Source organism: Schistocerca americana, chromosome 8 (assembly GCF_021461395.2).
Source record: "Schistocerca americana isolate TAMUIC-IGC-003095 chromosome 8, iqSchAmer2.1, whole genome shotgun sequence".
In the NCBI taxonomy this organism is placed as follows: Eukaryota; Metazoa; Arthropoda; class Insecta; order Orthoptera; family Acrididae; genus Schistocerca; species Schistocerca americana.
The window spans coordinates 487,071,302-487,085,269 of NC_060126.1; the positions used below are offsets into that span (position 1 = coordinate 487,071,302).

The window sequence follows — 13,968 nt, forward strand, 5'->3', positions numbered from 1 at the left end:
TGCCACAGTTTCTGTCACTGTCTTCATGTGTTTATGAATACATTGATTCTTCACTCATTACTTTTTTGTTGCTCTTGTTTATGATGTTGTTTATTGTTTTAATTTTCAGTCAGACTTTCTTCTATAAGTTACCGTTATTTACCCAAATGCAAGCTGGCCTTTCTTCCCAATTTTCATAGTCCAAAAATCTGTCTGTGGTACAGATTCAGGGGCAAAGCCTAAGGAAGTTCCAAGAAATGCCACTAGAAGCCACTATAAGTAGTTATTTAGCCACGGAAACCGTTGTGGCAATGTTTTGAGTATAGAATGTTGTTGTTTTTTTCCGCCCCTTGGAAAACTCAAATTTAATATTGTTCATCTTTGAATTTAGCAGTTTTTCAAACATTTATAACAAAAATAAATAAATCTCGTTTCATAAACACCATCAAAATGGAAGTTTTTAAGGAACTTACAGACATTGGCAAATATGATAATTAAAGTTTCACGATTAGACAGCTACAGCTCCATTTGGAAGCTGTTGGTACATGCTGATGTACGTCGAACCACTTCTCAATGCTACCAATCTGTGATGTAATAATAGTAAGTGTTTTACTGCTTTAATTTAATTTCCTGTTTATGAGTACAAATAAGTTCCACATTTGAACGTGAGAGTCCTTATAAATGAGCTTTTATGAAACTGGTGCAGCAAGAATTGCCTGTGATACCATCTCTCAAAGGCCATCTGCGTTTAGTTCGTAATTATGGCCTCCTGTATTCTAGGTGACTGTGCCCTGTCTTGTTTGTGGAACAATATTGACAGGCATAGAAGATGCTACAGGAGAAAGATTTCCTGCAGTGATGACAATACTTACAGTTTGCACTTTGAATGGATCACTTATACTGGAAATGATTCTGTGTAGACAAAGCATATTGCGAAATGTTAACTTCCATGGCTGGAATTGTCACAATTTATAAAATGTTCCTGGCTGTTATGCCATGGTCAAATGGATTACACCTTAAATTGTATTGTTTAGAGTGTTAAAAAAAGTAATCTAATAAAGTACCCTGTCTAACCTCTGACAGAGATGATACAAATCAGTGTCTTTAATATGTAGATTGCTCTTCACCACATTTATATCTTTTAAATCAAGTGCGATATTCTGTCAAGCTGAAAGGTAACTTTCTTGGGTGAAAACACTATATTTTGTCGAAAGAAAAAAAATAATTTGGTGACATTCATATTATATTGAAAGAGTGTATATAACTCAAAACATGAGTTTCAGTACAGTCTATATAACTCTTAGTGGCCCCAGTTCCCCTCAGAATATTTCAGAAGATATTGTGAATTCTCACTGGTCCCAGTGTTTGGGTTGTAATTGTAATTTTAACTGTCAAACTGTGTAAATTTAATTCCTGTGGATCACTGCAGGAAAGTATTACTTCCTACAAATCCCTGAGAGCTGGCGCCACTTTATACTTTACCCGTCATACGATGAGCCATATTTGTTTAGATTTTTAAGTGTGATGCAATGAACAACAATTCTGTTTTCCACTGTGGGGGGGCCATAAATCACCTGTGTGTGTGTGTGTGTGTGTGTGTGTGTCATTTTAATACATAATTATGGTTGTAGTAAACAAGTGAGAACAATGTTCGTGTTCATCACCACTTTAAAACATTAGTGCTATAGTGTTTTTGTTTACTATAACCAGTTTCATATTAATATGACGGATGTACCATTTGTATACACCCATGAACAGTGATTGTGCAAATTTGAGTACAGACATATGCGCTTGATAATGGAAAACAGCTGAAATCAGGTCATTATGGTACAAATGACAATTTCTGGTACTACATAAGGACAAGTCATTGTTTAACTTCATCACAAAACACCTTGAAAAGTAGTTGACCAGTTTGCATCAAATTTTTGCACCCTACTCTAATAAATGTTCAGATGAACATAGGCTACATATATTGTCTAAAGGGGAAATGTTACCAAAAATCTCAGAGCTCTTAGCCAATTTACTTGAAATTTTTACACAATATACTAATAAACATTCAGATGGACATATGCCATATATCTTTTGAATGACAATTTATTTATATCTTATTGGCTTATAATTGTAATATCATTAAGTAGTGTGAATCATCTGAAACTTTGTAAGCTGACCCTTTCGCAGATTAAAACTATACAAAATACTATTGTTGAAACTGCTGTCCTCACAAATCCAGCAACTAGAAAGGTCTCTCTCTTACACCGTAGACTAGTTGTCACAACTGATTTACCCATTCATTTGAAGTGATTTAAGTTCCCAGGTTGCGTCTCCATAACAACAAACAAAATCTTAAGGTCAGAGGAGGGGGAGGAGATGGGCAAAGATGGAGGTAGAAGGAGGTGGGCAGAGTGTGGGGATTGTAATGCATATCCATTCCCATATATATTTAACAATTCTGAAGCATTGCTGCTAGCAATTTTATAACAGGATTGACAAAAAAAAGGAATTGTCTTTCAAGATGTTCTTCTCTATTGTCTGCTGTTCTTTCTGTTTGTAACCCCTTTTTATTCTATCATAGCCCATTTTCCCATTTGACTGAATTTGTGTTTTCCATTGTCTGGCATAAATTCTTTTCTAGTCACCTTGTTCACGTGTTCCCGGAGGTTTCTTACTTCCTGTTCCCCCTAGGCAAATTGTCATTTCTTTCGTCTTCTTGGCATTTAAACCTGCTAGACCAAAAATTAATATGTGGCTCGAGATTATACCCATTGTGATTTCCCACTGCCTTTGGTGTGATAAGCTTGTTAGCTTCAGGTATGTACAGCAAGTTTCCAGTCATCCAGTTTAAATTTTCTTTCGTTATTTCACCTAATAAAGCATATGAATTGTTGTTGATTACAGTCACTTCTTTCACCCTTCGTACGATTTGAAAGTTAAGTAAATACCTGTAAATTATTAATTGTTATTGCGATTGCTTTATTGTAAATTAAGTAGTTTCTCGGATTGCTTATGTTATAGGTACTCATTAAATTGTCAGATGCGATTGTCAGCCGACATATCAATTCAGCTTAGAATATACCTGCATGTACAAACATAATTTTCTTAAAACAAATTGTCTGCTTGTGTCAAAAAAATCTGTATTGCATTATGTTATCTTGCATTTTTGCAAGTATATAATTTGGTGTATTATGTCACCTGTATGTACAGGTGGTTGCAGATACTTGAGTGGTACAACATACACTTTCTGCAATCTGGCATGTGTAAGAGATTAATGCACACAGTGTACAAATGCTTTACAAGATTCCTGTTTGAGATTGATGTATTAGAGAAAACCAGTCAGTAGCAAATTATCCAAATAAAGATTTTAGTTCTAGAAACACGTAATGTTTCCATTTAACTAAACTGCCATGACAAAGGACTGGTTGGCAAGAAAATAGTTTCCTTAATTTTGAGACTAGGTTAGTAAGCAGCACTGCCAGCCCATGTGATACAATGTGTGTGTTTCATTTGTTGTTGAGATGAAGGTACATAATTTTTTTGTACAGTATGTATATAGGCATGCAGCTGGAAGGAGGAGAGTTTGAAAGTATATTTTTCAAGCACATTGTCTGATAATTATCAAGAATTTTGGTCATTTGTATCTCTCTTGAAATGTATATTTAACATAATTTGTGACTGTGTGCTCAGTTTAACTATCCACAGGAGTTGTCAGAGTACAATGTCCATACAATAAAATTTTGTGCATCAACCACTGAAATACATCAAGAGAAATTGAGAATAGATTGCGTACACACATTTCTGCAGTCGCACACTGCAAGCCATTGTACAGTGTTATAGTAAGTTCTATCCACCATCCTTTTCGTTCCATTGTCTAATTCCTTTGTCAGATAATAAATGGGAAAAGTTATTCTTCCTGTGCACTTTTCTAAGAGGCATAATTATTCTGTGATTCTTCAGTTTCTCCTGGAATGTTTGTTGTTCGAACAGTCCATGGTAAGAAATGTCGCTATCATTAGGTGTGCTGACAAACTGAGCTCCTGAGGGCATGCAGCCGATTTATATCCCCACCCACTGCAAGCAGTTCCCTCCATACGGCACTCGTCAGCAGTCACGGAGATGATTGCATTGGCGTCTGTGGTAGCGTTGATGTTGCTGCCCTGTCCACCCTAGTCGCCAGATTGGTGTTTGCTGAACTTCTTGTAATTAGACCCAGGGCTGGTTCCCAAGCTTGGCCCACACAAGGTATAATATTTCAATCCATAGAACTTCTTACCCCACCCTAACCTAGCACTTAGCTTCTTCCTAAGATCTACAAACCCAGTCACCCTGGCAGTCCCATAGTTGCTGGCTTCAGTGTACCCACTAAACATATATCTGCAAATCTATTGTACAAAGACCCCCTCATATGTTAAAGAAATCTATCATTTCCCAGATTGCCTGAAATCTGTGTCTATCCCACTCCTACCCCACTCTTTTGGTTGTCAACATTGATGCCACCTTCCTCTGTATCAATATTCCCTATGTACATGATATATCTGCTACTGGACGTTACCTGAACTAGCACCCACCTGATTCCAAACCTATAACGTCCTTATGCTCACCTTGATCAACTTTATACTTACCAACAACTTCTTTACCTTTGATGGGCATACACATACACAGATCAAAAGCATGGCCATGGGAGTCGGGATGGCTCTTTCCTTTGCCAATTTTTTGGTTTCCTGGGATCTATTAGCATTTAGCCCCTGGTTTGGTTTAAATATATTGATGACATCTTTGCCATAAGGATTCATGGTGAGGCTGACTAATTAAAATTTTTATGATCTCTAAATACATTCTCACAACTCAATTTCGCATGGACCTATTCCAAATTCCATGGTACTTTCCTTGATATTGACCTCATCCTCATTGAGGTTCAGTTACACCTTCTGTCCATATTAAACCTCCTAACAAGCAACAGTACTTAGATTTTGACAGTTGCCATCCTTTCCATGTCAAATGTTCCATCCCATGCAGACTCTTTACAACAAAGCACCATCATTGTCAATCCAGTTTTCACTGGACAAAGTTACCCATTGTTCAAAAGCAGATTCCTTGAGACATCATATCCAATCCTAGTACTGCTGATCCATCCAAAAAACTACTGAAATCACACCCTGAAGTGGGGTCCATTCTGTCCTGACTTTTTTTTCCTCCCACCACACCTACAATAGCTTCACCACCACTACGCCTACCCCCTCCCCATCTCCACAGTATCCTGGTCAGACTCTATGCTGCTCCTGCACCCATTTCCTTACCCTATGGCTCTAGTCCCTATGATTACTCATGCTGTAAGACTTGCCCTATGCACCCTCCTACTGCCACCTGTACCAGCGCAGTAACTGGCAAAACATATACAATCAAAAAGGAGAGCTATCTGTGAGACGTGATGCTGTGTACCAGTAAATTGAAACACTGTTCAGACTTACACATTGGTATAACAAGCACCAAGTCATTAGTTATGATGAATGGACTTAGAAAAGGGGGTATACTGACAGCACACATTGTCCTGTTACAGAACATGCTCAGCAACATGAGTCATGATCTTGGTGTCTGTTTTACCTCTTGTGCTATCTGGATTCTCCTGCCTGACATCAGTTTCTCAGTATCTCATATGTGAGAACTGGCATTACAACACGCCCTTGGTTGCCAGCCACCTGGCCTTAATTTACATTAAACCTTAGATCTCAAAATTTTCTTTTAGTCACTATTCCTTTCTTCACTACCTTTTAGTTTTCTATATCTTTTATTTTCTGTCTTGTCTTTTTTACACTCCCCCCCCCCCCCCCCCCACCTCCCATGTCTAACATGTCTGCTATACAGGGTGTTTGGGGAGGAAAGGTCAATATTTTAAACAGTAATAGTATAAGTAATTCTGAAGAAAAAATGATGTATGAACATTGGTATGGGTATTGAAAGGAACTTTAATTTGCAAAATTGATTGCACAGTATGAACGTATACCCAATACAATTGGACCATAACATGATTTTCTTGCAAACAGTGCACGGGTACATGCCATGTTTACGCTATGCAACCTACCACATTTTATGTGACATACATAGTACAATCACCCATTGTTTCTGCAATTGTACCGTGTTAGCCGCATTGTGTAGTGTACCAGCGATGGATCAGTTAGCTGTGTAGTGTATGGTGTTCACTGTGTTTGTACAAGCACTGCTAACAATGCCACACATTTAGAGTAGTGGGGAATATGCAGATATGGTGTATGTTTACGGCTTCTGCGGAGGTAGTGCTACCACTGCAAGAGAGGAATACCACAGACACTTTCTGAGTTGATGATTACCTGATCACAGGGTGTTTACGAAACTGTTTATCACTTTGCATGCAACAGACATTTTTTGTCCAAGCGTGCATGTCCACACGTATATGGGAAACATTACATGCGGAAAACCTGTATCCATTTCGCATACAGCATGTCCAAAATGTCTATGTTGGCGACAATGTCCAATGACTTCAACTCCTGTCACTGGATAATTGATAAGTCATTTGCTTCCATATATACTATTCACTGACAAAGCCCAGTTTTCACGACGTGGAATAAACAACACACACAATAATCATTGAGGGTCACGGGAAAATACACAAGCATCAGTGGATATCAATTTCCAAGTTCATTTTGCGATAAATGTTTGGTGCAGCATGATCGGTAACATTTTGGTAGGTCCATTTGTTATCAATCAGCAATTGGGAGAGAGATACTCACGTTTTTTGGAAAATTCGTTTGTGGAACAATTGGAAGACGTTCCTTTAGCCAAGCGAACCGGAATGTACTTTCAACGTGACAGTGCCCCTCCACATGTTACCTTACGTGTGAGGGACCATCTCAAACGCACCCACCCTAATCGCTGGATTGGCCATGGCAGTGCTATTAACTGGCCTCCAAGATCACCTGACCTTATATCTTTAGATTTGTTTTGTGGCGTTGGATGAAATCAGAAGTGCACAAAGTGAAGGTAAATACACAAGATGAACTGCTTCGTCGCATCATGGACGCTGCTGAATTGATTAGGAACCAACCACAGGCAACTGAAGAAGCAACACAACATTGACGTTCATGGTGGGATATTCAAACCTGTTCTGTGAACTTTACAACATCTGTACGATAAGTGTTAAAGCCATTTGCAAAAGATGTGGTACATCTTTTTCAACTGAATACATGCAACATGCATGTTGTAATGCATTATGTCCTAAATGCAAAGTAAATAAACATTATGTAAAATTGTGTAACATAACTGTACTTCTCTGTAACATTGTTTTCAAGAAAATCACATTACAGTCCAGTTGTATTGCATATACGTTCACGTTGTGCACATCAATTTTGCAGAATTGAAGTTCCTTTCAATACCCATACCTCCCTAACGAAGCATTTGTGGACCTATGTTCGTATAACATTTTTTGTTCAGAATTACTGGGACTATCACTGTGTACAATGTTTTGTCAGTAACCTCTGTCTTGCTTATTACCCTTATGTTTTCAAATCTCATTCTGTGCGACATCCAACAATCAGTCTTTCCTTCTCATCCCATCCACTAAATCCAACCTGACGCAGGATTCAGGCCAACTTTTCTGAACACTCCTCATTCCATAAACCTTACCAGTCTCTTCCCTTCATCCTTCTTCCTTCCCCTTCAACCTATCTGTCAGAAGAAGGGGCCACTGGCTCCAGAAGGTTGCACATTTCCTTAACTTTTGTATGCAATTTCTCCTGCCACTGCTTGGTGAGTAGATTCTTTCAATCTGTCCAGTTCTATTACATTGTTAGCTGCTACACTACTGCACTGTGAAATTCCTGGATAAAGATTCAACAGATGACAACCATTGGCTTTAAAGAGTAAACAGACACAAAAGATATTACAAGATTATCATGGTATTTACGTGAAACAAGGTAAACTTTATTTCCAGGATGTTCGTGACAAATATGAAAAAATATGTGAAGATGCTTTGGAAAATGCGAGAAAAGAGACACACATAAAGTATAAGGACTGGCTTGATTCTCCATGGTCTGGTTTCTTTGAAGGCAAAGATCCACTGAAAGTATCTCCAACTGGTGTCAAGGAGGACACCCTGGTTCACATTGGCAAGAAAATGTCATCACCACCACCAAATGCTGCAGAATTTGAAATACATAGAGGTTTGTATTAAATTATTCAATAACTCTCTCTCTCTCTCTCTCTCTCTCTCTCTTTCTCTCTCTCTCTTTCTCAAGATGTTACCTTGAGGAAATAGCTGAGATGGTTTTAGCAAGGCCAGAGTTGAAAAAATTATCCTACCTTTCACAAATGTTAGGTACTACTTGAAGAGGAAAGAGGGATAGGTTGGAAAAAATTGATGGGAGGGTGGATCACTGTGACTATAGGATGAGGGATGAGACGGACCAGTAATTTGCTCCCTTTCATTCTGGGTCTGAATGATGTGCCCTTCGTGTATAACATTGCCCAAGATATCACTTTTTCTTTCTTGAGGAAGGAACTAATAGTTCCAAAGGTTAGGACAACTGTGCTCTGTGTGTGTTTGGAGGGGGGGGGGGGGGTAGTAGCAGTACTAAAAGTTTTTGTCTGGAAGGTGTACTGATCAAAAGTTTGGTCACAAAATTTTATAGTATTCTCAAATTAATTCTGCTTTTGATACAATGCTGTTATTAAAAGGAAGACCACTCATCATTTAATGGAAATGTTAAATGTTCGATGGGCAGCTTAACAAGAAGTTGAACATATTGGTTCAACTTTTAAACATGGATTATTTGACTGAGAGCACAAGTATGATGGTGATAGACTGTTGTAATAGTTCAAAATAAGAAAAGACTTTTTGATGCCTGTAGTGATTTTTCGTGGTTAGTTGGGGCTGTGTTTGTTAAAGCATGTCTACTTTGCAAAATTCCTCACTAGTTGACAGATTTTAGAAGACAACCGGCTCATTACTTAAAGCCACACTTAAGTCTCATATTAATCTTTCGTACAATCTGGTATTGTGTGGAAGTTGTCCTGGAGACACCTAATTAACATTGTTGTTGTTGCGGTCTTCAGTCCTGAGACTGGTTTGATGCAGCTCTCCATGCTGCTCTATCCTGTGCAAGCTTCTTCATCTCCCAGTACCTACTGCAACCTACATCCTTCTGAATCTGCTTAGTGTATTCATCTCTTGGTCTCCCTCTACGATTTTTACCCTCCACGCTACCCTCCAATGCTAAATTTGTGATCCCTTGATGCCTCAAAACATGTCCTACCAACCGATCCCTTCTTCAAGTCAAGTTGTGCCACAAACTTCTCTTCTCCCCAATCCTATTCAATACCACCTCATTAGTTGCGTGATCTACCCACCTTATCTTCAGCATTCTTCTGTAGCACCACATTTCGAAAGCTTCTATTCTCTTCTTGTCCAAACTAGTTATCGTCCATGTTTCACTTCCATACATGGCTACACTCCATACAAATACTTTCAGAAACGACTTCCTGATACTTAAATCTATACTCGACGTTAACAAATTTCTCTTCTTCAGAAACGATTTCCTTGCCATTGCCAGTCTACATGTTATATCCTCTCTACTTCGACCATCATCAGTTATTTTACTCCCTAAATAACAAAACTCCTTTACTACTTTAAGTGTGTTATTTCCTAATCTAATCCCCTCAGCATCACCCGATTTAATTTGACTACATTCCATTATCCTCGTTTTGCTTTTGTTGATGTTCATCTTATATCCTCCTTTCAAGACACTGTCCATTCCGTTCAACTGCTCTTCCAAGTCCTTTGCTGTCTCTGACAGAATTACAATGTCATCGGCGAACCTCAAAGTTTTTACTTCTTCTCCATGAATTTTAATACCTACTCTGAATTTTTTTTTTTTTTGTTTCCTTTACTGCTTGCTCAATATACAGATTGAATAACATCGGGGAGAGGCTACAACCCTGTCTCACTCCTTTCCCAACCACTGCTTCCCTTTCATGCCCCTCGACTCTTATAACTGCCATCTGGTTTCTGTACAAATTGTAAATAGACTTTCGCTCCCTGTATTTTACCCCTGCCACCTTCAGAATTTGAAAGATAGTATGCCAGTTAACATTGTCAAAAGCTTTCTCTAAGTCTACAAATGCTAGAAACGTAGGTTTGCCTTTTCTTAATCTTTCTTCTAAGATAAGTCGTAAGGTTAGTATTGCCTCACGTGTTCCAACATTTCTACGGAATCCAAACTGATCTTCCCCGAGGTCGGCTTCTACTAGTTTTTCCATTCGTCTGTAAAGAATTCATATTTGTATTTTGCAGCTGTGGCTTATTAAACTGACTGTTCAGTAATTTTCACATCTGTCAACACCTGCTTTCTTTGGGATTGGAATTATTATATTCTTCTTGAAATATGAGGGTATTTCGCCTGTCTCATACATCTTGCTCACCAGATGGTAGAGTTTTGTCATGACTGGCTCTCCCAAGGCCATCAGTAGTTCTAATGGAATGTTGTCTACTCCCGGGGCCTTGTTTCGACTCGGGTCTTTCAGTGCTCTGTCAAACTCTTCACGCAGTATCTTATCTCCCATTTCGTCTTCATCTACATCCTCTTCCATTTCCATAATATTGCCCTCAAGCACATCGCCCTTGTATAAACCCTCTATATACTCCTTCCACCTTTCTGCCTTCCCTTCTTTGCTTAGAACTGGGTTGCCATCTGAGTTCTTGATATTCATACAAGTGGTTCTCTTCTCTCCAAAGGTCTCTTTAATTTTCCTGTAGGCAGTACCTATCTTACCCCTAGTGAGACAAAGCTCTACATCCTTACATTTGTCCTCTAGCCATCCCTGCTTAGCCATTTTGCACTTCCTGTCGATCACATTTTTGAGATGTTTGTATTCCTTTTTGCCTGCTTCATTTACTGCATTTTTATATTTTCTCCTTTCATCAATTAAATTCAATATTTCTTCTGTTACCCAAGGATTTCTATTAGCCCTCGTCTTTTTACCTACTTGATCCTCTGCTGCCTTCACTACTTCATCCCTCAGAGCTACCCATTCTTCTTCTACTGTATTTCTTTCCCCACTCCTGTCAATTGTTTCCTTATGCTCTCCCTGAAACACTCTACAACCTCTGGTTCTTTCAGTTTATCTAGGTCCCATCTCCTTAAATTCCCACCTTTTTGCAGTTTCTTCAGTTTCAATCTGCAGTTCATAACCAATAGATTGTGGTCAGAATCCACATCTGCCCCTGGAAATGTCTTACAATTTAAAACCTAGTTCCTAAATCTCTGTCTTACCATTATATAATCTGTCTGATACCTTTTAGTATCTCCAGGATTCTTCCAGGTATACAACCTTCTTTTATGATTCTTGAACCAACTGTTAGCTATGATTGTCATGCTCTGTGCAAAATTCTACAAGGCGGCTTCCTCTTTCATTTCTTCCCCCCAATCCATATTCACTTACTATGTTTCCTTCTCTCCCTTTTCCTACTGACGAATTCCAGTCACCCATGACTATTAAATTTTTATCTCCCTTCACTACCTGAATAATTTCTTTCATCTCGTCATACATTTCATCTATTTCTTCATCATCTGCAGAGCTAGTTGGCATATAAATTTGTACTACTGTAGTAGGCATGGGCTTTGTGTCTATCTTGGCCACAATAATGCGTTCACTATGCTGTTTGTAGTAGCTAACCCGCACTCCTATTTTTTATTCATTATTAAACCTACTCCTGCATTACCCCTATTTGATTTTGTATTTATAACCCTGTAATCACCTGACCAAAAGTCTTGTTCCTCCTGCCACCGAATTTCACTAATTCCCACTATATCTAACTTTAACCTATCCATTTCCCTTTTTAAATTTTCTAACCTACCTGCCCGATTAAGGGATCTGACATTCCACGCTCCGATCCGTAGAACGCCAGTTTTCTTTCTTCTGATAACGACGTCCTCTTGAGTAGTCCCCGCCCAGTGATCCGAATGGGGGACTATTTTACCTCCGGAATATTTTACCCAAGAGGACGCCATCATCATTTAATCATACAGTAAAGCTGCATTTCCTCGGGAAAAATTACGGCTGTAGTTTCCCCTTGCTTTCAGCTGTTCGCAGTACCAGCACAGCAAGGCCGTTTTGGTTAATGTTACAAGGCCAGATCAGTCAATCATCCAGACTGTTGCCCCTGCAACTACTGAAAAGGCTGCTGCCCCTCTTCAGGAACCACATGTTTGTCTGGCCTCTCAACAGATACCCCTCCTTTGTGGTTGCACCTACGATACTGCCATCTGTATCGCTGAGGCACGCAAGCCTCCCCACCAACGGCATGGTCCATGGTTCATTATCATTCTAAAATTAACCTTGGTGCAGCCCCATCCTTAACTTCATGTCCCTTGGACTATTTCTGCAAATTATAGCACAACAATAAACAAACAGTTCTCACTATGGTGTCACACAATACTTGCTATGTGTGCATTATAGACATGATGGTGTGGCAGTGACAGACTCCCTTTCTAGATTCAGTTACAACTGTAAAAGTTCATACGTCATTGCTCGTGTTCCAGTCTTTTTATAATGTTCGTGTACATTTGTGCATTTCTTACTTGAAGTACAAAACACTTAGAAAAAACATACGTGGTTAAAGTTCATTCATCAGAGGATTTTCTACATGCCCAATTCACAATCAGTTTACATGCAGCAAAGAAATTCTTATTGTCGGTAATATAGGTTCAATGCTTGGGCTCCATACGTTCCTCTGTTAGTGTTGACAGCACTCACACTACAAGGCCTCACCTCTTTCAGCAACGGGTGTTCAGCTTTGAACGCCCCCACCCCCTTGCTCCTCGCACCATATGAATTGATGTCTGTGCTGGCTAATGTTACTCCTGGTGTGCAAGCAGAATCATTATACTTTCCGATCTAAATGAAAGAAACAAAAGTGTGATGTGCCTCATTGAACTTCTGTCAGGTCCTGAGTAATTTACTCATTCAATTTTGCATGTGATTTAAGACTGATTTCTAGTTTGTGTTCAGTTTGTTCTGTGACTAATTTAACTGTAGTGATGTAACGGATGATAAGCTCAAAATGTGTAATCAAATGCAAATTTACCAAATAAATATATGGGGTTATTAATAAGTACCTCAGTTTCTAAAAGTTTAGATTTGTCATATGTGCTGTGGTTTTGTTGGAGAACTCACCACTGGTAGGCAGGTGTATCAGAACAAGTAGACAAATCAACTGCTCTGTATTGTTGCCTTGAATGAACATGCACCTCCCATGCTGATAGGCAACCCATCGAAGTTTTCCAAAGCAGGCTGCTTTCATTGTGCTCTCCTGGATACCACAGCAGCAGTGACTTCAGTGAATTGTATGCACATATCGACATTTGCTGCTTCACAAATGGTGCTCCAAAACTAATAACATATTGTAAATGAGAGTTTGGAGAGGCTCTATCCACTGATGCTGTTTACTGTATGTCTTGTAGTTTTCACAGCCTTTTTATTTTTGCTGTTGGCAAAATAGTAATCATTGCATTAATATTTATTATGCTTTGTTTAGGTTTGGAACGTATATTGAAAGCACGAATGGAAATGGTGGAGTCAAGAACAGTTGACTGGGCTCTTGGTGAAGCAATGGCTTTTGGTTCACTGCTGAAGGAAGGAATCCATGTACGCTTGAGTGGACAAGATGTGGAGAGAGGCACATTCAGGTATGCAACTTCACCTCAGACATTACAGTTAAATATATCCTGAAAGCAAATGGGATTCGCCTTGTCCTGATTTATTGATTTTTGGAATGTTTGCTGCATTTATTTTTCATCCACCTATAGTTACATTGGGAACTTCAAAATGAAGAGAGGTTGGAATGTAACAATATTAGGAGAAGGAAAGTAGCTACTCACTATATAGCGGATATGCTGAGTCGCAGATAGGCACAACAGAAAAACTCTCATAATTATAGCTTTCGGCCATTAAGGCCTTTCTGAACAA

The 13,968-nt window shown here is 39.0% G+C and overlaps 1 protein-coding gene across 5 annotated transcripts in view; it reads left to right on the plus strand.

Annotated features, from left to right (window-relative positions):
• The window catches only part of LOC124625819 (2-oxoglutarate dehydrogenase, mitochondrial-like), a 135,117-nt gene that overhangs the window by 53,845 nt on the left and 67,304 nt on the right, over window positions 1-13,968 (plus strand). For all 5 annotated transcript variants that reach the window (XM_047149282.1, XM_047149281.1, XM_047149284.1 and 2 more), the window contains 2 exons: window positions 7,937-8,165; window positions 13,538-13,688. In XM_047149282.1, the coding sequence (XP_047005238.1) occupies window positions 7,937-8,165; window positions 13,538-13,688 (380 nt within the window). The remainder of the gene's footprint in view (window positions 1-7,936; window positions 8,166-13,537; window positions 13,689-13,968) is intronic.